The sequence below is a fragment of the Melospiza georgiana genome, chromosome 8 (genome assembly GCF_028018845.1).
Source record: "Melospiza georgiana isolate bMelGeo1 chromosome 8, bMelGeo1.pri, whole genome shotgun sequence".
NCBI lineage: Eukaryota > Metazoa > Chordata > Aves > Passeriformes > Passerellidae > Melospiza > Melospiza georgiana.
The window spans coordinates 33,155,296-33,178,352 of NC_080437.1; the positions used below are offsets into that span (position 1 = coordinate 33,155,296).

Below are 23,057 nucleotides of genomic sequence, written 5' to 3' on the forward strand. Positions count from 1 at the left end.
AGGTCTCTTCCAACCTGGTCATTCTGTGAATTCATTCTGTGAATTCTGTGAATTTTTTTAGTGACCACTGCAAATGAAGCAAATGAAATTAAATGGAGGGGGTGGTTCAACAGGTGCCAGCTGGTGTCTTGACTACTGACCCAGCAGCTCTGGTGCTTTGGTGTGTTCCAGCCAGCTCTGCAACTGTCCCACCTCAGGGCATGGCTGAGTTGTATTTAACTATTAAACTGTATCTAAGAAAGCATGAAATGCCATGCAGGAAATGAGGATTTGGGGTGGAAAGCATGAGGAACAGCCCCTGTGAACACCAAAGTTAGAGGAGATGGAGGAGGAGGAGGTTCTCCTTGTGCCAGAGCTATCCCCACAATCCACAGAGGCCCCTGTGCTGGATCAAAAGGATGTTTTCTGAAGGACCTGTGGCCATGGAGAGCTGATGCTGCATTATCCTGAAGGATGAGCTGTTGTTTTATGCTGCAGGACTGTAGCACAGGGGAAGTGCCTACAAATGAGCACGAGAAAAGAGTGAGGAGGGCGGAGCAGCAGTGACAAACTGCCAGGGACTGACCACAGCCCCCTGTGCCACTCAGAGAGGGGGAAAGAACAGCAGTGGAGTGAAGGAGTGACCTTGAGCCTGGCAGAAGAGGGAGTGGGGAAGGTGCTGTTCAAGTTATATGTGTTTCTCACTATACAAGTCTATTTTAATTGGAAATCAAGTTATTTTTCTATAAGCTGAATCTGTTTCCCTTGTGATATATAAGTAATTTCCCCATCCTTATCTCAAGCCACGAACTTCTTCACCCTATTTTCTTCTGCCCTGTTGAGCAGGAGGAATGAGAGTGGGGCTGGGTGGGTGTCTTGCAGCCAAGCAAAGGCAACCCACCACACTTCCCTTTTATCTGAGGAACTGAGATGCTCCCCAGAGAATGCCACTCCTGGGGTGGGATGGCCATGCATTGGTGATTGCCACTGGGATCTGTGTGCACCAGTCACCTTGAGTGTGGGGTTGTCTCACATGGTCTCTTTTTGTGTTCAAATAGTACAATTTTCATTGATTTTTGAATGGTTTTACTCTGGTTGTATTCTTCTTTCATCTCTCCAGGTCTGCAGCAGCTGCCCCACTGTGTTTACCAAGCCACAACCTCCTCCAGTCCCTCCAAAGACCACATCCTCCACTGGCCCAGCAAAGCCATGAGAATAAAAGAATCCCTGTGTTTATAGAGCCAACAAACTGCTTGCATGTCTAACAAACTAATCCTTTCATTTCTCCCCCCATCCTCACCATGGAGTTTGTGCCTCCTTTCTCCTTTTGATCTTCCTTGGGCTCTCCTGTGCTGTGTGAGGTTGAGTTTGGTCATTTGCTGTCCAAGACAGTTGCATTGCATGGTTCAGGAGGCACAAGAAACCTGTTCCTGAGTTTCTGAGAAGTAATTTGTTTGCCAATCAGTAATAAATCCAAAACTAACAGCAGGGACAACCAGGATGTCAAATTCTTATCTACTAGAAGTTTCTGCACATTCTCTCTAGAAAAGGAAATGCAGAATTCTGAGCTACACAACTTACTAAGACCCTGAGACTTTTTAAAGATTGATTGAACTTTGAATATAACCTTGCTTTGAATTGAGTCTTGGATCAGGGGCTCTTCCAGGCTAAGTAGCTCTGTGATTCTCAGGTTTTAACAGTGTTCGAGTATTGCCAAATTTGCTGTGCAAATGTGGGTTCCTTGATGAGCACTCAGATCCACTGAAACTTCATCATGGCCTGAAATACTTTATCTTTGTAAAAATCCATTTTAAGTTCCATTGGGTGCCCTTACTTTTCTATTACCTTAAATCTTTTGTAAATCTCGGGGGTACAACTGTGTAAAGAACTCTGCCAAGCTCTTAAGAGCTTCAGAAATAGAGAATTTGGGATGAATTGTCACTTGTTTTCTATATTTGCCCCCATCCCCAGACTTAGAACCCTTGCTCTCTGGGAAGGTTTTGTGCAGTTTAACAATGATCAGTGTATGACCACTGAAGTTTCGCTTGGGTTTGTGTCAAAAGTCAAAAAATTACTTTTGATGAACTTGCAGAGCTTAAGCAATCCTGACTCACTGCCGTGGTGAGGATAGAGCACACTGAGGGATGAACAGAAAAAGAAGATTGCACTCACTTTTACTGCATGTTTTTGTGACATCTTCCAGGACAGGGTGCAAAGGGTTGTTTCCCACTGTAGTCCCACCCTTCCACTTTTTGTGTTCAGTCACAAAAAGAAAAACACATTTTGCAACAGCCTAAAAAGCAGCTTTGGGTCAGTTACAGCTCAAGTAAAGGGACAGGTTACATAAGTGACAGCAAGAGAACACCACAGACAAGGAAGGATGGGCTGGAAAAACAGCAGCTACTGCAGCCCCTTTGATCTCTGCTTTTGATCAGATGCCAGGTGTTGTCCTGCTGTGGAACCAGGAACCTGTAAATATTGGTTTACAAATCAAATGTGGCGATGGAAGCCAAGGAAGTGAGAGCAGAGGGGAATGTGATACTGGGCTAGAGAAAGGAGAGGCTGGGCTGCTGAGCTGCACCCTCTGGGAACTCTGCCTATAAATTGTGGTGTCCTCCTGCTCCGGCAGCTCCAAGGAGATGGCTGCCACCAGGATCCTGCCCTGGGTGCTGATGGTAATTCTTCACATGCAGGTGGATGCAGGTAAAGACTTCCAATCACCTTTGTAGCTTTATTTCACCTTGGGCTAACGTTGGGATTTGATGGTAAAAGAGGATTTACCAGCATGGCTCAGCTGTCTTGAAAACCATGAGCAGGGCAAACCTATGAGCTGAGCAAATCAATGTTATCAAAACTGCCTAATGAATTTCATTTCTTTCCCATTATTTTTTGTAAAGAGCCTAGTAAATTAAATTAAAATGAATATACTGCAAAGCCAATTATAACATTTTCCTATTGTTTATATTGGGATAATGGCTTTAAAGACTAAAAAGTATTTTCTGGACTATATATACAAGTTTATTTTAAAGGGGGTGAGGTGTACAAACCATGTGGTTTGTATTTGATTAGATTATAATGGAAATTATAATGGTAATTTTTGTTAGTCTAATTTCCCAGAGACTAATTCCTGTTAGGAGTGTAATTTAATTTGGTTGCAGAGTCAATGATCAGCCCAGCCACTTCCACCCCTTTAGCGACCAATACAAATATTGGTGGGTCTGATGGGAGGGAGGATATTTCAAACAGGGTGAAATAGGCTTTTCCTATTCCAAAATCACTTTCCCCCTTTCCAGGTGAGACCTCCCTGAATGAGCAGGGTGCTGGCAGAGACAAACCCTTTCTTTTTCAGCAGCTGCTGCTGTGTCCTCTATGCAGGGATGCAAAAAACATCAAAAAGTGTTGCCACAGCTGCTGTCTTTCCACCCCTTCCTCTTTAAGGTGTTAAAAGCCATCCAGCCCCACAGATCTGTGAACATCCAAGTGGTTACAGGTTTAAGCCTGCTTTATGGGGGATTCATTCTCCCCCTGTCCCTCTCTTCCAGCTCAAGGACTGGGGGACTGAGAAAACTGGTCCCACTTCAAGGCACTCTCTGGCCACTTGCAGGTTCTGGTGGGCTCAGAAAGAGTGTTGATGGTTAATGGGGGAAAACACTGTGGAGATTGACTAAAATCAACATAAATCTCCTGGATCTCAAGTTTGTTGGCTGCAAAGTACTCAAGACAGAAACAGGGTTTGAGGAAATTTCATGTTAAATTTGCTTTGTTGAACGTAACATATGCCATCTCATCTTTTTCTTCGTTAGTGACAATAAGACGTCAAATAACAACTACTGAGTTCATGACTGGTAAGTAGAATTTATCAGATTATTACTTTATATAAAAGTGATAGATTTGTGACCCCAGCCAAAAACAGTGGGACAGAGATCCATCACATTTCTGGGCGTCAGGACACCTCCGATCTCTTGGTGCCATCTGAAGGCTTTCCATCAGCCCTGGCAGGGAAAACCTGCTTTGACCCAGTTAGTGAAACATGCAGCGTGGTGTTGATGGTTAATGGGAGAAAACACTGCTGAGGTTGACAAAAATCAACAGAAATCTCCTGGATCTCAAGTGTTTTGGCTGCAAATTGCTCGAGACTGGAACAGTCTTTAAGGAAGTTTCATGTTAAATTTGCCTTGTTGACATTCACATATGCCATATTATCCTTTTCTTTTCTTATGAAAACAGGAGGTCCCACAACAACTACTGGGTCCATGATGAGTAAGCAGAATTTATCAGACTGTTACTTTATATAATAGTCATAGATTTGTGACCCTATCCAAAAACAACAGGACAGAGATCAATCACATTTCTGGGCGTACCAGAGCCCTGTCTTGCAGGACACCTCTGATCCCTTTGTGCCACCTGGAGGCTTTCCATCAGCCCTGGCAGGGAAAACCTGCTTTGACCCAGTTGGAGAAACCAGCAGCGTGGTGTTGGTGGAATCAGTGGTGTTGGGGGTGGAAGGGAATGAGAGGGAGCTTGGATGTGGTGGGAATGTCAGCAGAACCTGGGACAGGGAGCTTTTGGAGACTCCCTTTCAACCTGCAGCTGTGCCCAATGAAAATAATGAGATGTGCAGCCTCCCTTGTCACTGGCCTTGTTCTGACCACCTCCCCAGATATTTTATGACCTCTTCATTTCTGTGGAGGTTTTGTTTGCTTGGATTGCAGAAAGAGGCAGTTTGTCACAGCCTATTCTCACATTGCTAGCAGAGCCATCATCTCCTGATCAGGTCAGGTGAAACCAACAGACAGAATCAGAGAATTGTTCCAGCTGAAAAACACATTTAAGATCATCAGTTCAACCATTAACCCAGCAGCCCCACACATTTACATATCTACATGTACAGCCACATTTACATGTGTTTCTCATCCCCTCAAGGGATGGTGACTCCACCAGTGCCCTGGGCAGCCTGTTCTTCCCAGGAGGAGATTTCTCCTTATCCCCAGTCTGGCTTGAGGCTTTGTCCTGTTATAGGGGAGAAGGGAGTGACCCCAGCTGGCTGCCACCTCCTTTCAGTGAAGCTGTGGGGAGCAATTGGGTCCCCCCTGAGCCTTCTTTCCTCCAGGCTGAGGAAGGATGGGATCCCTTGAGTGGATCCCATCCAGCCCCAAAGATTTGTGAATACCCAAGTGGTGTATAGGTTTCCCCCATGATTATGGGGAATTCATTCTGCTCCCTGTCCCTCTCTTCCAGCTCAGGGAGTTGGGGGACCTGAGAAAACTGGTCCCACCTCAAGGCACTCTCTGGGCCACTTGCAGGTTCTGGTGGGCTCACAAAGAGTGTTGATGGTTAATGGCAGAAAACACTGCTGAGCTTCACTGAAATTGACATAAGTCTCCTGCATCTCAAGTTTGTTGGCTGCAAATTGCTTGAGACTGAAACAGGGTTTGAGGGTGATTCATGTTCAATTTGCCTTGTTGACCTTCACATATGTTATCATATCTTTTCTTCTCTAGTGACAACAACAGGTCCCACAACAACTACTGAGATCACGACTAGTAAGTAAATTTATCAAATTGTTACTTTATATAACAGTGATAGATTATTGAAGCAATTCAAACACATTGGGACAGAGATCCATCACCTTTCTGGGCGAGCCAGAGCCCTGTCCTGCTGGGCACCTCTGATCCCTTTGTGCCACCTGGAGGCTTTCCATCAGCCCTGGCAGGCAAAACCTGCTTTGACCCAACCCAGCTCCCTTGACTGGATCCCCATAGATTTGTGAATATCCAAGTGGTTACAGGTTTCCCTCTGGATTATGGGGGATTCATTCTGCTCCCTGTCCCTGTCTTCCAGCTCAGATAGCTGGCGAACCTGAGAAAACTGGTCCCACTTCAAGACATTCTCGGAGCCATTTGCAGCTTCTGGTGGGCACACAAAGTGTGTTGATGGCTAGTAGGAGAAAACACTGCTGAGATTGACTATAATAGACAGAAATCTCTGGGATCTCAAGTTTGACGGCTGCACATTGCTTGAGATTAAAACAGGGTTTGAGGGAGATTCATGTTAAATTTGCTTTGTTGACCCTCACATATGCCACATTATCTATCTCTTCTCTAGTGACAACAACAGGTCCCACAACAACTACTGAGACCACGACTAGTAAGTAAATTTATCAAATTGTTACTTTATATAACAGTGATAGATTATTGACGCAATTCAAACACATTGGGACAGAGATCCATCACATTTCTGGTCGCGCCAGAGCCCTGTCCTGCTGGACACCTCTGATCCCTTTGTGCCACCTGGAGGCTTTCCATCAGCCCTGGCAGGAAACACTTCTTTGTCCCAGTTGGAGAAACCAGCAGCGTGGTGTTGGTGGAATCAGTGGTGTTGGGGGTGGAAGGGAATGAGAGGGAGCTTGGATGTGGTGGGAATGTCAGCAGAACCTGGGACAGGGAGCTTTTGGATATTCCCTTTGAACCTGCAGCTGTGCCCAATGAAAATAATGAGATGTGCAGCCTCCCTTGTTACTGGCCTTGTTCTGACCATGTCCCCAGATATTTCACGTCATCTTCATTTCTGTGGAGGTTTTTGTTGCTTAATTTGGAGAAAGAGGGAGTTTGTCACAGCCTATTCTCATATCGGTAGCAGAGCCATCAAGCACCAAGAGGTTCTTGATGAACATGGTTTTGTGTAAAGGTTTCCCCCTGGATTATGGGGGATTCATTCTGCTACCCATCCATCTCTTCCAGCTCCAGGAGCTGGGGGACCTGAGAAAACTGGTCCCACTTCAAGGCACTCTCTGGGCCACTTGCAGCTTCTGGTGGGCTCACAAATATGTCGATGGTTAATGGAAGAAAACACTTCTGAGGTTTTCTAAAATGGACAGAAATCTCCTGGATCTCAAGTTTGTTGGCTGCACATTGCTTGAGACTGAAACAGGGTTTGAGGAAATTTTCATGTTAAATTTGCCTTCTTGACCTTCTCATATGCCATCTTTTTTTTTTCTTCTCTTGTGAAAACAGGTGGTCCCACAACAACTACCGAGTCTACGACGAGTAAGTAGAATTTATCAGACAATTACTTTGCAGAGCAGTGACAGATTTGTGAGGCAATCCAAAAGCAGCAGGACAGAGATCCATCACGTTTCTGGGTGTGCCAGAGCCGTGTCTTACAGGACACCTCTGTTCACTTGGTGACACCTGGAGGGTTTCCATCAGCCCTGGCAGGGAAAACCTTCTTTGACCCAGTTGGAGAAACCAGCAGCGTGGTGTTGGTGGAATCAGTGGTGTTGGGGGTGGAAGGGAATGAGAGGGAGCTTGGATGTGGTGGGAATGTCAGCAGAACCTGGGACAGGAAGCTTTTGGAGACTCCCTTTCAACCTGCAGCTGTGCCCAATGAAAATAATGAGATGTGCAGCCTGCCTTGTCACTGGCCTTGTTCTGACCACCTCCCCAGATATTTTATGTCCTCTTCATTTCTGTGGAGGTTTTCTTTGCTTGGATTGCAGAAAGAGGCAGTTTGTCACAGCCCATTCTCATATCGGTAGCAGAGCCATCATCTCCGGATCAGGTCAGGTGAAACCAACAGACAGAATGAAAGAATTGTTCCAGCTGAAAAACACCTTTAAGATCATCATTTCAACCATTAACCCAGCAGCCCCACACATTTACATGTCTACATGTACAGCCACATTTACATGTCTTTAAAATCCCCTCAAGGGATGGTGACTCCACCAGTGCCCTGGGCAGCCTGTTCTTTGCAGGAGGAGATTTCTCCTTATCCCCAGTCTGGCTTGAGGCTTTGTCCTGTTATAGGGGAGAAGGGAGTGACCCCAGCTGGCTGCCACCTCCTTTCAGTGTAGCTGTGGGGAGCAATTGGGTCTCCCCTGAGCATTCTTTCCTCCAGGCTGAGGAAGGATGGGATCCCTTGAGTGGATCCCATCCAGCCCCAGAGGATTGGGAACCTCCAAGTGGTGTATAGATTTCCCCCTGGATTATGGGGGATTCAATCTGCTCCCTGTTCCTCTCTTCCAGCTCAGGGAGCTGGGGGACCTGAGAAAACTGGTCCCACCTCAAGGCATTCTCTGGGCCACTTGCAGGTTCTGGAGGCCTCAAAAAGATTGTTGATGGTTAATGGGAGAAAACACTGCTGAGCTTGACTAAAATCGACATAAGTCTCCTGCATCTCAAGTTTGTTGGCTGCAAATTGCTCGAGACTGAAACAGGGTTTGAGGGTCATTCATGTTCAATTTGCCTTGTTGACCTTCACATATGTTATCATATCTTTTTCTTCTCTAGTGACAACAACAGTTCCCACAACAACTACTGAGACCACGACTAGTAAGTAAATTTATCAAATTGTTACTTTATATAATAGTGATAGATTTGTGGCCCAGTTCAAAAGCAGTGGGACAGAGATCCATCACGTTTCTGGGTGTGCCAGAGCCCTGTCCTGCAGGACACCTCTGATCACTTGGTGCTACATGGAGGCTTTCCATCAGCCCTGGCAGGGAAAACCTGCTTTGACCCAACCCAGCTCCCTTGAGTGGATCCCCATAGATTTGTGAATATCCAAGTGGTTACAGGTTTCTCCCTGGATTATGGGCGTTCATTCTGATCCCTGTCCCTCTCTTCCAGCTCCGGGAGCTGGGGGACCTGAGAAAACTGGTCCCACTTCAAGGCACTCTCTGGGCCACTTAAAGGTTCTGGTGGGCTCACAAAAGTGATGTCAGTTAATGGAGAAAACACTACTGAAGTTGACTAAAATAGACAGAAATCTCCTGCATCTCAAGTTTGTTGGCTGCAAATTGCCCGAGACTAAAATAGGGTTTGAGGGAGATTCATTTTAAATTAACCTTGTTGACCTTCACATATGCTATCTTATCTTTTTCTTCTGTAGTGACAACAAGACCTCCCACAACTACTGAGTCCACGACTTGTAAGTAGAATTTATCAGATTGTTACTTTATGTAATAGTGATAGATTTATTGTTTTGTCACAATATTTATGGTTGGGACGAAATCAGTATGATTAACAAGCTCACATTTTCTTTAGAGTGGGGATGGGAATGTACATGAAAAGTAAATTATCTGGGATGGAGGAATTTGGGGATGGCTTTGCTCTCCAGCAATCAGCCTCCTTAGTAGAATGAAAAAGGTCTTCTGTCACTTGTGCCCTTCAGTGGGATCTTGACTCACTAGAGGAAGGGTAGAAACACTCACAACTCCTAAAGAATTTTGTCCTAATTCTCTTGCTCTCTGTGTCTTTTTTTTCCTCTGCTTGTTCTCCTCCACAGTTCCAATCATAGCTGATGGTGAGTCTCTTTGCCATGGTTCTTGTCCCAGCCCTGGGCACAGGGGTGCGACGTGCCTGCCCCAGCCTCTCCATCCCACAGCATGGGAGCTGAGACGGGTTCCAGCCCTGGGCTATGCTGCAGGTGGATGCAGCCATGCCCAGGGAGGCTGTGGGATGTCATTCCCTGGAGCCAGAGCACCACTGTGCTGACCAAGGGGTTTGTGTCTCTCCAAGAGATCCACCTGAGGCTGAGCGGCGGCCCCAACGGGTGCGCAGGCAATGTGGAGATCTACTACTTTGGACTCTGGGAGAAGGTGTGTGGCTACCTGTGGGACATGCAGGATGCCCAGGTGGTGTGCAGGCAGCTGGGCTGTGGCTTCCCTGAGGCCATCATGTACCCCTTCCCTCCGAGCGACTCCCACTCCTTCGAAGTGTTCACCGAGATGAACTGTACGGGCAGTGAGGAGTTCCTGTGGTACTGCCCCTACAAATACCAGTATGATGGCTGTTACCATCATGGAGCTGCTTCTGTCATCTGCTCAGGTGGGTGTCCGTGTTTTGGTGCCATTTAGCTGAAGAAAATCAGTCTGGATGGAGGTGGGATGAAGGCTGCCCAGCCCTTGCTCTGTGCTCAGCAGAGCAGCAGCAGGTCATGGATACAGGTGCCTGATGCAGAGGGAGCATCAATCTCATGTTTGCAGACTGTAGCTGGGAAATGTGGGGTTTGGGCATCACTCCTGCACAGAGCAGGGTGTGAGGAGAGGGATGAGTGCCATGGGACAGAGAGAGAGAAACGGCAAGCGTTTCTCACAGCGGCTTGTGAGAAATTTTAGAGAGCTGGAAAGATGTGATAACCTGTTGACTACAAACAATTTGCAGCTGCTGTTTTTCTACTTAATTTTTCTGTTCTTCTCAAGGACAGTGAGTGAGAAAGATGTTTCTGTTAGTTAGCCAATAGAATACAACCTCTCATACCACTCTATAAAAAACCGCGTGGTTCTTTTGAATAAAGCCTTCTTTGGCTTTTCTATGATCCTGCCTCTCACCTCTTCCTGCCCCGACCCTGGCACACCAGTGACAGAGAGGGGTGGTTTTTAGTCAGGCCTTCCTCCCCGTGGGTCCCTCCATAACTTTCCATTAAATTAAGTACATGTAGGACAAGCCAAGCAGTTTGAGTGCCTCACACGCTCTGATTTTCTCCTTCCAGACTCCGGAATGACAGTGCCTCCAACAACAGGTAACCAGAGATTTCTGTTCATATATGGGTTTTCCATGGGGTTTTCTTTCTATGGGATTCTCTGTGTAGGCTGCACTTACAAACCCTGGCTAATATCCCAAACATTCAGGGAGATGTGGGATTGCTTGGGATCATTTGGGATTGAGTAGCCACTTCTTCTGTGGGAGAGGTTTGGCACTGGTGTTGATGGTGCTGCAGTGGGGATGACCTTGGGTAAGCGCTGGTGCAGTTGGCACTGCAGCCTTGTTGACCTTCACATATGCAATCTTATCTTTTTCTTCTCTTGTGACAACAGGAGTTCCCACAACAACTACTGAGTCCACAACTAGTAAGTAGAATTTATCAGATTGTTACTTTTATAAGAGTGATAGATAATTGACACCATCCAAAATCAGCGGGAAAGAGATCCATCACATTTCTGGGCGTACCAGAGCCCTGTCCTGCAGGACACCTCTGATCCCTTTGTGCCACATGGAGGCTTTCCATCAGCCCTGGCAGGGAAACATTTCTTTGTCCCAGTTGGTGAAACCAGCAGCGTGGTGTTGGTGGAATCAGTGGTGTTGGGGATGGAAGGGAATGAGAGGGAGCTTGGATGTGCTAGGAATGTCAGCAGAACGTGGGACAGGGAGCTTTTGGAGACTCCCTTTCAAACTGCAGCTGTGCCCAATGAAAATAATGAGATGTGCAGCCTGCCTTGTCACTGGCCTTGTTCTGACCACATCCCCAAATATTTTATGTCCTCTTCATTTCTGTTGAAGTTTTTGTTGCTTGATTTGGAGAAAGAGGCAGTTTGTCACAGCCCATTCTCATATCGGTAGCAGAGCCATCATCTCCTGATCAGGTCAGGTGAAACCAACAGACAGACTGAAAGAATTGTTCCAGCTGAAAAACACCTTTAAGATCATCATTTCAACCATTAACCCAGCAGCCCCACACATTTACATGTCTACATGTACAGCCACATTTACATGTCTTTAAAATCCCCTCAAGGGATGGTGACTCCATCACTGCCCTGGGCAGCCTGTTCTTTGCAGGAGGAGATTTCTCCTTATCTCCAGTCTGGCTTGAGGCTTTGTCCTGTCATAGGGGAGAAGGGAGTGACCCCAGCTGGCTGCCACCTCCTTTCAGTGAAGCTGTGGGGAGCAATTGGGTCCCCCCTGAGCCTTCTTTCCTCCAGGCTGAGGAAGGATGGGATCCCTTGAGTGGATCCCATCCAGCCCCAGAGGATTGGGAATCTCCAAGTGGTGTTTAGGTTTCCCCCTGTATTATGGGGGATTCATTCTGTGCTTTGTCCCTCCCTTCCAGCTCAGGGAGCTGGGGGACCTGAGAAAACTGGTCCCACCTCAAGGCATTCTCTGGGCTACTTGCAGATTCTGGAGGCCTCACAAAGAGTGTTGATGTTTAATGAGAGAAAACATTGCTGAGCTTCACTAAAATCGACATAAGTCTCCTGCATCTCAAGTTTGTTGGCTGCAAATTGCTCGAGACTGAAACAGGGTTTGAGGGTCATTCATGTTCAATTTGCCTTGTTGACCTTCACATATGTTATCATATCTTTTTCTTCTCTAGTGACAACAACAGTTCCCACAACAACTACTGAGACCACGACTAGTAAGTAAATTTATCAAATTGTTACTTTATATAATAGTGATAGATTTGTGGCCCAGTTCAAAAGCAGTGGGACAGAGATCCATCACGTTTCTGGGTGTGCCAGAGCCCTGTCCTGCAGGACACCTCTGATCACTTGGTGCTACATGGAGGCTTTCCATCAGCCCTGGCAGGGAAAACCTGCTTTGACCCAACCCAGCTCCCTTGAGTGGATCCCCATAGATTTGTGAATATCCAAGTGGTTACAGGTTTCCCCCTGGATTATGGGCGTTCATTCTGATCCCTGTCCCTCTCTTCCAGCTCCGGGAGCTGGGGGACCTGAGAAAACTGGTCCCACTTCAAGGCACTCTCTGGGCCACTTAAAGGTTCTGGTGGGCTCACAAAAGTGATGTCAGTTAATGGAGAAAACACTACTGAAGTTGACTAAAATAGACAGAAATCTCCTGCATCTCAAGTTTGTTGGCTGCAAATTGCCCGAGACTAAAATAGGGTTTGAGGGAGATTCATTTTAAATTAACCTTGTTGACCTTCACATATGCTATCTTATCTTTTTCTTCTGTAGTGACAACAAGACCTCCCACAACTACTGAGTCCACGACTTGTAAGTAGAATTTATCAGATTGTTACTTTATGTAATAGTGATAGATTTATTGTTTTGTCACAATATTTATGGTTGGGACGAAATCAGTATGATTAACAAGCTCACATTTTCTTTAGAGTGGGGATGGGAATGTACATGAAAAGTAAATTATCTGGGATGGAGGAATTTGGGGATGGCTTTGCTCTCCAGCAATCAGCCTCCTTAGTAGAATGAAAAAGGTCTTCTGTCACTTGTGCCCTTCAGTGGGATCTTGACTCACTAGAGGAAGGGTAGAAACACTCACAACTCCTAAAGAATTTTGTCCTAATTCTCTTGCTCTCTGTGTCTTTTTTTTCCTCTGCTTGTTCTCCTCCACAGTTCCAATCATAGCTGATGGTGAGTCTCTTTGCCATGGTTCTTGTCCCAGCCCTGGGCACAGGGGTGCACGTGCCTGCCCCAACCTCTCCATCCCACAGCATGGGAGCTGAGACGGGTTCCAGCCCTGGGCTATGCTGCAGGTGGATGCAGCCATGCCCAGGGAGGCTGTGGGATGTCATTCCCTGGAGCCAGAGCACCACTGTGCTGACCAAGGGGTTTGTGTCTCTCCAAGAGATCCACCTGAGGCTGAGCGGCGGCCCCAACGAGTGCGCAGGCAATGTGGAGATCTACTACTTTGGACTCTGGGAGAAGGTGTGTGGCTACCTGTGGGACATGCAGGATGCCCAGGTGGTGTGCAGGCAGCTGGGCTGTGGCTTCCCTGAGGCCATCATGTACCCCTTCCCTCCGAGCGACTCCCACTCCTCCGAAGTGTTCACCGAGATGAACTGTACGGGCAGTGAGGAGTTCCTGTGGTACTGCCCCTACAAATACCAGTATGATGGCTGTTACCATCATGGAGCTGCTTCTGTCATCTGCTCAGGTGGGTGTCCGTGTTTTGGTGCCATTTAGCTGAAGAAAATCAGTCTGGATGGAGGTGGGATGAAGGCTGCCCAGCCCTTGCTCTGTGCTCAGCAGAGCAGCAGCAGGTCATGGATACAGGTGCCTGATGCAGAGGGAGCATCAATCTCATGTTTGCAGACTGTAGCTGGGAAATGTGGGCTTTGGGCATCACTCCTGCACGGAGCAGGGTGTGAGGAGAGGGGTGGATGCCACGGGACAGAGAGAGAGAAACGGCAAGCGTTTCCCACAGCGGCTTGTGAGAAATTTTAGAGAGCTGGAAAGATGTGATAACCTGTTGACTACAAACAATTTGCAGCTGCTGTTTTTCTACTTAATTTTTCTGTTCTTCTCAAGGACAGTGAGTGAGAAAGATGTTTCTGTTAGTTAGCCAATAGAATACAACCTCTCGTACCACTCTATAAAAAACCGCGTGGTTCTTTTGAATAAAGCCTTCTTTGCCTTTTCTATGATCCTGCCTCTCACCTCTTCCTGCCCCGACCCTGGCACACCAGTGACATAGAGGGTTGGTTTTTAGTCAGGCCTTCCTCCCCGTGGGTCCCTCCATAACTTTCCATTAAATTAAGTACATGTAGGACAAGCCAAGCAGTTCGAGTGCCTCACACGTTCTGATTTTCTCCTTCCAGACTCCGGAATGACAGTGCCTCCAACAACAGGTAACCAGAGATTTCTGTTCATATGTGGGTTTTCCATGGGGTTTTCTTTCTATGGGATTCTCTGTGTAGGCTGCACTTACAAACCCTGGCTAATATCCCTAACATTCAGGGAGATGTGGGATTGCTTGGGATCATTTGGGATTGAGTAGCCACTTTTTCTGTGGGAGAGGTTTGGCACTGGTGTTGATGGTGCTGCAGTGGGGATGACCTTGGGTAAGCGCTGGTGCAGTTGGCACTGCAGCCTTGTTGACCTTCACATATGCAATCTTATCTTTTTCTTCTCTTGTGACAACAGGAGTTCCCACAACAACTACTGAGTCCACAACTAGTAAGTAGAATTTATCAGATTGTTACTTTATATAAGAGTGATAGATAATTGACACCATCCAAAATCAGCGGGAAAGAGATCCATCACTTTTCTGGGTGCACCAGAGCCCTGTCCTGCAGGACACCTCTGATCCCTTTGTGCCACATGGAGGCTTTCCATCAGCCCTGGCAGGGAAACATTTCTTTGTCCCAGTTGGTGAAACCAGTAGCGTGGTGTTGGTGGAATCAGTGGTGTTGGGGATGGAAGGGAATGAGAGGGAGCTTGGATGTGCTAGGAATGTCAGCAGAACGTGGGACAGGGAGCTTTTGGAGACTCCCTTTCAAACTGCAGCTGTGCCCAATGAAAATAATGAGATGTGCAGCCTCCCTTTTCACTGGCCTTGTTCTGACCACATCCCCAAATATTTTATGTCCTCTTCATTTCTGTTGAAGTTTTTGTTGCTTGATTTGGAGAAAGAGGCAGTTTGTCACAGCCTATTCTCATATCGGTAGCAGAGCCATCATCTCCTGATCAGGTCAGGTGAAACCAGCAGACAGAATCAGAGAATTGTTCCAGCTGAAAAACACATTTAAGATCATCAGTTCAACCATTAACCCAGCAGCCCCACACATTTACATATCTACATGTACAGCCACATTTACATGTCTTTAAAATCCCCTCAAGGGATGGTGACTCCACCAGTGCCCTGGGCAGCCTGTTCTTCCCAGGAGGAGATTTCTCCTTATCTCCAGTCTGGCTTGAGGCTTTGTCCTGTTATAGGGGAGAAGGGACTGGCCCCAGCTGGCTGCCACCTCCTTTCAGTGTAGCTGTGGGGAGCAATTGGGTCTCCCCTGAGCCTTCTTTCCTCCAGGCTGAGGAAGGATGGGATCCCTTGAGTGGATCCCATCCAGCCCCAGAGGATTGGGAATCTCCAAGTGGTGTTTAGGTTTCCCCCTGTATTATGGGGGATTCATTCTGTGCTTTGTCCCTCTCTTCCAGCTCAGGGAGCTGGGGGACCTGAGAAAACTGGTCCCACCTCAAGGCATTCTCTGGGCCACTTGCAGATTCTGGAGGCCTCACAAAGAGTGTTGATGTTTAATGTGAGAAAACATTGCTGACCTTCACTAAAATCGACATAAGTCTCCTGAATCTCAAGTTTGTTGGCTGCAAATTGCTCAAGACTGAAAGGGTGTTTGAGGGTGATTCATGTTCAATTTGTCTTGTTGACCATCACATTTGTTATCATATTTTTTCTTCTCTAGTGACAACAACAGGTCCCACAACAACTACTGAGACCACAACTAGTAAGTAGAATTTATCAAATTGTTGCTTTAAATAATAGTGATAGATTTGTGACCCAGTTCAAAAGCAGTGGGACAGAGATCCATCACATTTCTGGTCGCGCCAGAGCCCTGTCCTGCAGGACACCTCTGATCCCTTTGTGCCACCTGGAGGCTTTCCATCAGCCCTGGCAAGGAAAACCTGCTTTGTCCCAGTTGGTGAAACCAGCAGCGTGGTGTTGGTGGAATGAGTGGTGATGGGGATGGAAGGCAATGAGAGGGAGCTTGGATGTGGTGGGAATGTCAGCAGAACCTGGGACAGGGAGCTTTTGGAGACTCCCTTTCAACCTGCAGCTGTGCCCAATGAAAATAATGAGATGTGCAGCCTGCCTTGTCACTGGCCTTGTTCTGACCACCTCCCCAGATATTTTATGTCCTCTTCATTTCTGTGGAGGTTTTGTTTGCTTGGTTTGCAGAAAGAGGCAGTTTGTCACAGCCTGTTCTCATGAGAGTAGCAGAGCCATCATCTCCTGATCAGGTCAGGTGAAACCAGCAGACAGAATCAAAGAATTGTTCCAGCTGAAAAACACCTTTAAGATCATCAGTTCAACCATTAACCCAGCAGCCCCACACATTTACATATCTACATGTACAGCCACATTTACATGTCTTTAAAATCCCCTCAAGGGATGGTGACTCCACCAGTGCCCTGGGCAGCCTGTTCTTCCCAGGAGGACATTTCTCCTTATCTCCAGTCTGGCTTGAGGCTTTGTCCTGTTATAGGGGAGAAGGGAGTGACCCCAGCTGGCTGCCACCTCCTTTCAGTGTAGCTGTGGGGAGCAATTGGGTCCCCCCTGAGCCTTCTTTCCTCCAGGCTGAGGAAGGATGGGATCCCTTGAGTGGATCCCATCCAGCCCCAGAGGATTGGGAATCTCCAAGTGGTGTTTAGGTTTCCCCATGATTATGGGGGATTCATGCTGCTCCCTGTCCCTCTCTTCCAGCTCAGGGAGCTGGGGGACCTGAGAAAACTGGTCCCGCCTCAAGGCACTCTCTGGGCCACTAGCAGGTTCTGGTGGGCTCACAAAGAGTGTTGATGGTCAATGGGAGAAAACACTGCTGAGCTTGACTAAAATCGACATAAGTCTCCTGCATCTCAAGTTTGTTGGCTGCAAATTGCTCGAGACTGAAACAGGGTTTGAGGCAGATTCCTGTTAAATTTGCCTTGTTGACCTTCACATATGTTATCTTATCTTTTCTTCTCTAGTGACAACAGAAGTTCCCACAACAACTACTGAGACCACAACTAGTAAGTAAATTTATCAAATTGTTACTTTATATAATAGTGACAGATTTATGTTTTTGTCACAGTATTTATAGTTGGTAAGAAATCAGTATGATTAAAAAGCTCACATTTTCTTTAGGGTGGGGACGGCGAATATACATGAAAAGGAAATTATCTGGGATGGAGGAATTTGGGGATGGCTTTGCTCTCCAGCAATCAGCCTCCTTAGTAGAATGAAAATGGTCTTGTGTCAATTGTGCCGTTCAGTGGGATTTTGACTCACTAGAGGAAGGGTAGAAACACTCACAACTCCCAAAAAATTTTGCTCTCTCTCACATCTTGCTCTCTCTGTGTTTTTTTCTCTGCTTGTTCTCTTCCACCGTTACAGTCATAGTTGAAGGTGAGTCTGTCTGCCATGGTTCTTGTACCTGCCCTGAGCACAGGGATGCACGTGCCTGCCCCAACCTCTCCATCCCACAGCATGGGAGCTGAGCCGGGTTCCAGCCCTGGGCTGTGCTGCAGGTGGATGCAGCCATGCCCAGGGAGGCTGTGGGATGTCATTCCCTGGAGCCAGAGCACCACTGTGCTGACCAAGGGGTTTGTGTCTCTCCAAGAGATCCACCTGAGGCTGAGCGGCGGCCCCAACGAGTGCGCAGGCAATGTGGAGATCTACAGCTTTGGATTTGGGGAGAAGGTGTGCGGTTACCTGTGGGACATGCAGGATGCCCAGGTGGTGTGCAGGCAGCTGGGCTGTGGCTTCCCTGTTGCCATCATGTACCCCTTCCCTCCGAGCGACTCCCACTCCTCCTACCTGTTCACTGAGATGAACTGTACGGGCAGTGAGGAGCTCCTGTGGTACTGCCCCTACAAATACCAGTACGGTGCATGTTACCTTGGAGCTGCTTCTGTCATCTGCTCAGGTGGGTGTCCGTGTTTTGGTGCCATTTAGCTGAAGAAAATCAGTCTGGATGGAGGTGGGATGAAGGCTGCCCAGCCCTTGCTCTGTGCTCAGCAGAGCAGCAGCAGGTCATGGATACAGGTGCCTGATGCAGAGGGAGCATCAATCTCATGTTTGCAGACTGTAGCTGGGAAATGTGGGCTTTGGGCATCACTCCTGCACAGAGCAGGGTGTGAGGAGAGGGATGAGGGCCACGGGACAGAGAGAGAGAAACGGCAAGCGTTTCTCACAGCGGCTTGTGAGAAATTTTAGGGAGCTGGAAAGATGTGATAACCTGTTGACTACAAACAATTTGCAGCTGCTGTTTTTCTACTTAATTTTTCTGTTCCTCTCAAGGACAGTGAGTGAGAAAGATGTTTCTGTTAGTTAGCCAATAGAATACAACCTCTCGTACCGCTCTATATAAACAATGAGGTTCTTTTCAATAAAGCCTTCTTTGCCTTTTCTATGATCCTGCCTCTCACCTCTTCCTGCCCCGACCCTGGCGCACCAGTGACAGAGAGGGGTGGTTTTTAGTCAGGCCTTCCTCCCCGTGGGTCCCTCCATAACTTTCCATTAAATTAAGTACATGTAGGACAAACCAAGCAGTTCTAGTGCCTCACACGCTCTGATTTTCTCCTTCCAGACTCCGGAATGACAGTGCCTCCAACAACAGGTAACCAGAGATTTCTGTTCATATGTGGGTTTTCCGTGGGTTTTTCTTTCTATGGGATGCTCAGTGTAGGCTGCACTCACAGACCCTGGCTAATATCCCTAACATTCAGGGAGATGTGGGATTGCTTGGGATCATTTGGGATTGAGCAGCCACTTCTTCTGTGGGAGAGGTTTGGCACTGGTGTTGATGGTGCTGCAGTGGGGATGACCTTGGGTAAGCGCTGGTGCAGTTGGCACTGCAGCCCTGTTGACCTTCACATATGCAATCTTATCTTTTTCTTCTCTTGTGACAACAGGAGTTCCCACAACAACTACTGAGTCCACAACTAGTAAGTAGAATTTATCAGATTGTTACTTTATATAAGAGTGATAGATAATTGACACCATCCAAAATCAGCGGGAAAGAGATCCATCACCTTTCTGGGCGTGCCAGAGCCCTATCCTGCAGGACACCTCTGATCTGTTTGTTATAAATTATTCAATCGGGAGCCAAACTTATAAGGAAATATAGCAATGATTTATTAGATTGTCAGCAAAACAGGATTTTGATCAGGAAGATAAAACAACCACGCCAGCCAAGGGCAGCATCAACCCCAGGATCGGTGCTGGGTGAACCTGGATCTGACCACCAAAAATGTCAGAGTCTCCCCCTCGGTTCAAACCGGCTGCTTGTTGCAACGAGCTTTTATACAGTTTATTCTGCCTGAGGCAGAAATGAATGAATGTTCCTTTATGTCCCTTCACATGCAGAACTGGGGCCGTACATGTGCAGGGTTAGACAAAAGTCCAGTTCCAGGTGTCTAAAGGTGGTCTGAGCACTCAGGAGAATTCGGGATTCATAGGCAGCAGGGGGGCGCCGGTATTCAGGGTAGTGGATGCAATCTTTGAGGTGCGAGGTCACTCTTGCACTCCAGGGAAGGCGGTGATCATCCCTCAGGAAGGTTCCATTCATAGGTTTACAAACTCGATATTATCCCAAGGTTGTGCGGAAACTAATTGAATAAAAAAAAGGCTCAGATCTCAGCTAGGTGGTCAAAAGACATTGCTTGGATTTTACAATATTTAATATATTAATAGCATGAATTTTCCTCACCATATACTACATCTTGGTGCCACCTGGAGGCTTTCCATCAGCCCTGGCAGGGAAACATTTCTTTGTCCCAGTTGGTGAAACCAGCAGCCTGGTGTTGGTGGAATCAGTGGTGTTGGGGATGGAAGGGAATGAGAGGGAGCTTGGATGTGGTGGGAATGTCAGCAGAACCTGGGACAGGGAGCTTTTGGAGACTCCCTTTCAACCTGCAGCTGTGCCCAATGAAAATAATGAGATGTGCAGCCTCCCTTGTCACTGGCCTTGTTCTGACCACCTCCCCAGATATTTTATGTCCTCTTCATTTCTGTGGAGGCTTTTGTTGCTTGATTTGGAGAAAGAGGCAGTTTGTCACAGCCTATTCTCATATCAGCACCAGAGCCATCATCTCCTGATCAGGTCAGGTGAAACCAGCAGACAGAATCAAAGAATTGTTCCAGCTGAAAAACACCTTTAAGATCATCATTTCAACCATTAACCCAGCAGCCCCACACATTTACATGTCTATATGTACAGCCACATTTACATGTGTTTCTCATCCCCTCAAGGGATGGTGACTCCACCAGTGCCCTGGGCAGCCTGTTCTTCCCAGGAGGAGATTTCTCCTTATCCCCAGTCTGGCTTGAGGCTTTGTCCTGTTATAGGGGAGAAGGGAGTGACCCCAGCTGGCTGCCACCTCCTTTCAGTGAAGCTGTGGGGAGCAATTGGGTCCCCCCTGAGCCTTCTTTCCTCCAGGCTGAGGAAGGATGGGATCCCTTGAGTGGATCCCATCCAGCCCCAGAGGATTGTGAATAACCAAGTGGTGTATAGATTTCCCCCTGGATTATGGGGGATTCATTCTGCTCCCTGTCCCTCTCTTCCAGCTCAGGGAGCTGGGGGACCTGAGAAAACTGGTCCCGCCTCAAGGCACTCTCTGGGCCACTAGCAGGTTCTGGTGGGCTCACAAAGAGTGTTGATGGTCAATGGGAGAAAACACTGTTGAAGTTGACTAAAATAGGCAGAAATCTCCTGTATTTAAAGTTTGTTGGTGGCAAATTGCTTGAGGCTGAAACAGGGTTTGAGGATGTTTCATGTTTAATTTGCTTTGTTAACCTTCACATATGCTATCTTGTCTTTGTCTTCTATAGTAACAAGAACACCTCCCACAACAACTACCCCTCCCACGACTTGTAAGTAGAATTTATCAGATTGTTACTTTATATAATAGTGATAGATTTATGTTTTTGTCACAGTATTTATGGTTGGGAAGAAATCAGTATGATTAAAATGTTCACATTTGGCGCAGCGGCAGTTCATATACAGACACGAATCGGATGGGGCAACTGGAACTAGCGTATTGAGCTTCTATTTTTCCAGCTTCAATCTCATTTCATTGTTGTGACAATGGAGAGGAAAGATGCGCCAGCTCTCTGATCTGGCAGAAAGCCAAACAAACTTAGTGTTACAACATAGTATAACACAGTCTCAATCTCAGTCTCAGCCAATCACATAGAGCAAAAGCACAGAGCTTCATTCATATTTAACCTTCTAACGATATAATTAAATATACTTTTTGCAATTTAGAAAGCCAAATGACATAGCCTATTGTTCTATTTCTCACGTCTGCGCTACAGCTTAGAAATCTTATTTCTGCTGCCTTAGCACTGTTCAAAACTCTGCTGCATAAGGCCTGTCCTTTTTACCACTTCTCTAAACCCTCTGATTTTCATGAATTCCCACAATTCCCCCTCTCTGGTGACTTAAAAAGAAACTTTCGTATCTGTGTCGTTTGCTACTCGCATTTCATAGCTCTACTATAGTATTGTTGCATACTATCTGCTTGAGGCCTGTTCTTGCTGACGCTAAGCATTGCTATGTTACAGTACAGCAACTTAATGCTGTGAAGGCTCAGTCAGTGAAAAAGATATGAATCACGTCTGACAATAGTTACAAGTCATTGTTCAAAAAATTCTTGTCGATTCTAAGGTCTTAACTCAAAATTTTCTTCTATTTCTATTCTTTCATCTGTCATTTCCGTGAGATTTCGAACATTCTCTGTGCTTCTTACTTCTTACTTCTCTCTCTTGTAGGACAAAAACTTCTCTAGCTGTTTTGTTCATCATTCGTCACACCCACTGAAGTATGCAGAGGATTACTGTCAATATCATTACCAAAACACCCAATATATAGAGACCTGTCTTGCAAAGTTGCTTTAGCTAAGGTGCAAAGCTCTATTCTTGGAACAGATCATCTAACCAGGATCCACTATCCTCTTTAATTTGAGCTGTCAAATCTTTCAGTTTTTGTATGTTTTTGTGAATGGATTCAGAATGATCTGACAGGATCATACAACACAATCTTTCAAATTCCTTACAATATACTCTTGTGCCAGTAAAAGAAAATCAATTGCTGCTCTATTTTGAAGGGTAGCATGTCTAACACTATCAACATCGATTAACATATCACTAATTGCAGAGGATGCGGCATTAGCTTGTTTGCTCATCTAACATCTAACCAGATCTAATTGTTTCAATGCCAGTGTTGAAGCCAATTGGGGTAAAAATATAATTGCTGAAACCCTTCTTGCAGCTTTCTAAGGCTTGAAATAACTTTGACAGTTCTCCTCATAATGAGGAACAGCTCCTGTTCTCCTTTGGTTTTTTTTCATGACTGCATTAGATGAAGGCGCAATTACAGTGAGCATCTTAATGCTACAAGGGCCACCTTCAAGGTGTGCTGGAATGCCTTGCCAAGCCCTGTCTCTACAAATGAACCTATATCCCTTGGGTAATTGTCGTGGATATTGGTCAGCTTCAGAAAGCACATTGTAGCTGTTCGAAAAATTACACTAAAAACTTAAGTTTCTGTATGCAAAATAATGGGGAGTAACATTGTACTTTGGAGGGTCACCTATTCGCCAAGCACTAGCTATGAAGGTAAAGCAAAAATCCATTGTTAAAGAACTAAGGATTTCCAATTCTTGGGGTTCAGATCCTGCCTTGGGAAGTTTTTTGACCAAAAGTTCTAATTCAATGTGGGATTGTTTCCACAGCCTATTTCACCTAGCTTACCATTGGGTTGACTCCCAGAAGGTTGCATCTCTTGGGAAAAATGCTGGGAGTGAATCCTGCTGATTCCTCCCTGCAGCACTGGGTGCCTCCAACTCAACTTCCCCTCTGGCACCTTTGGGTCAGGAGGAGTTGATGGGT

At 46.5% G+C, this 23,057-nt stretch overlaps 1 protein-coding gene across 1 annotated transcript in view; it reads left to right on the forward strand.

Moving 5' to 3' along the window:
* The first annotated feature begins 2,481 nt into the window (after window positions 1-2,481).
* LOC131086613 (deleted in malignant brain tumors 1 protein-like) overlaps window positions 2,482-23,057 on the forward strand; it is a 38,239-nt gene continuing 17,663 nt past the window's right edge. Inside the window, exons 1-13 of the mRNA XM_058029700.1 lie at window positions 2,482-2,496; window positions 3,522-3,589; window positions 6,993-7,025; window positions 7,478-7,539; window positions 9,265-9,282; window positions 9,498-9,806; window positions 10,471-10,500; window positions 13,067-13,084; window positions 13,299-13,607; window positions 14,272-14,301; window positions 17,559-17,570; window positions 17,785-18,090; window positions 18,754-18,783. Coding sequence (XP_057885683.1) covers window positions 2,482-2,496; window positions 3,522-3,589; window positions 6,993-7,025; window positions 7,478-7,539; window positions 9,265-9,282; window positions 9,498-9,806; window positions 10,471-10,500; window positions 13,067-13,084; window positions 13,299-13,607; window positions 14,272-14,301; window positions 17,559-17,570; window positions 17,785-18,090; window positions 18,754-18,783 — 1,240 coding nt within the window. The remainder of the gene's footprint in view (window positions 2,497-3,521; window positions 3,590-6,992; window positions 7,026-7,477; window positions 7,540-9,264; window positions 9,283-9,497; window positions 9,807-10,470; window positions 10,501-13,066; window positions 13,085-13,298; window positions 13,608-14,271; window positions 14,302-17,558; window positions 17,571-17,784; window positions 18,091-18,753; window positions 18,784-23,057) is intronic.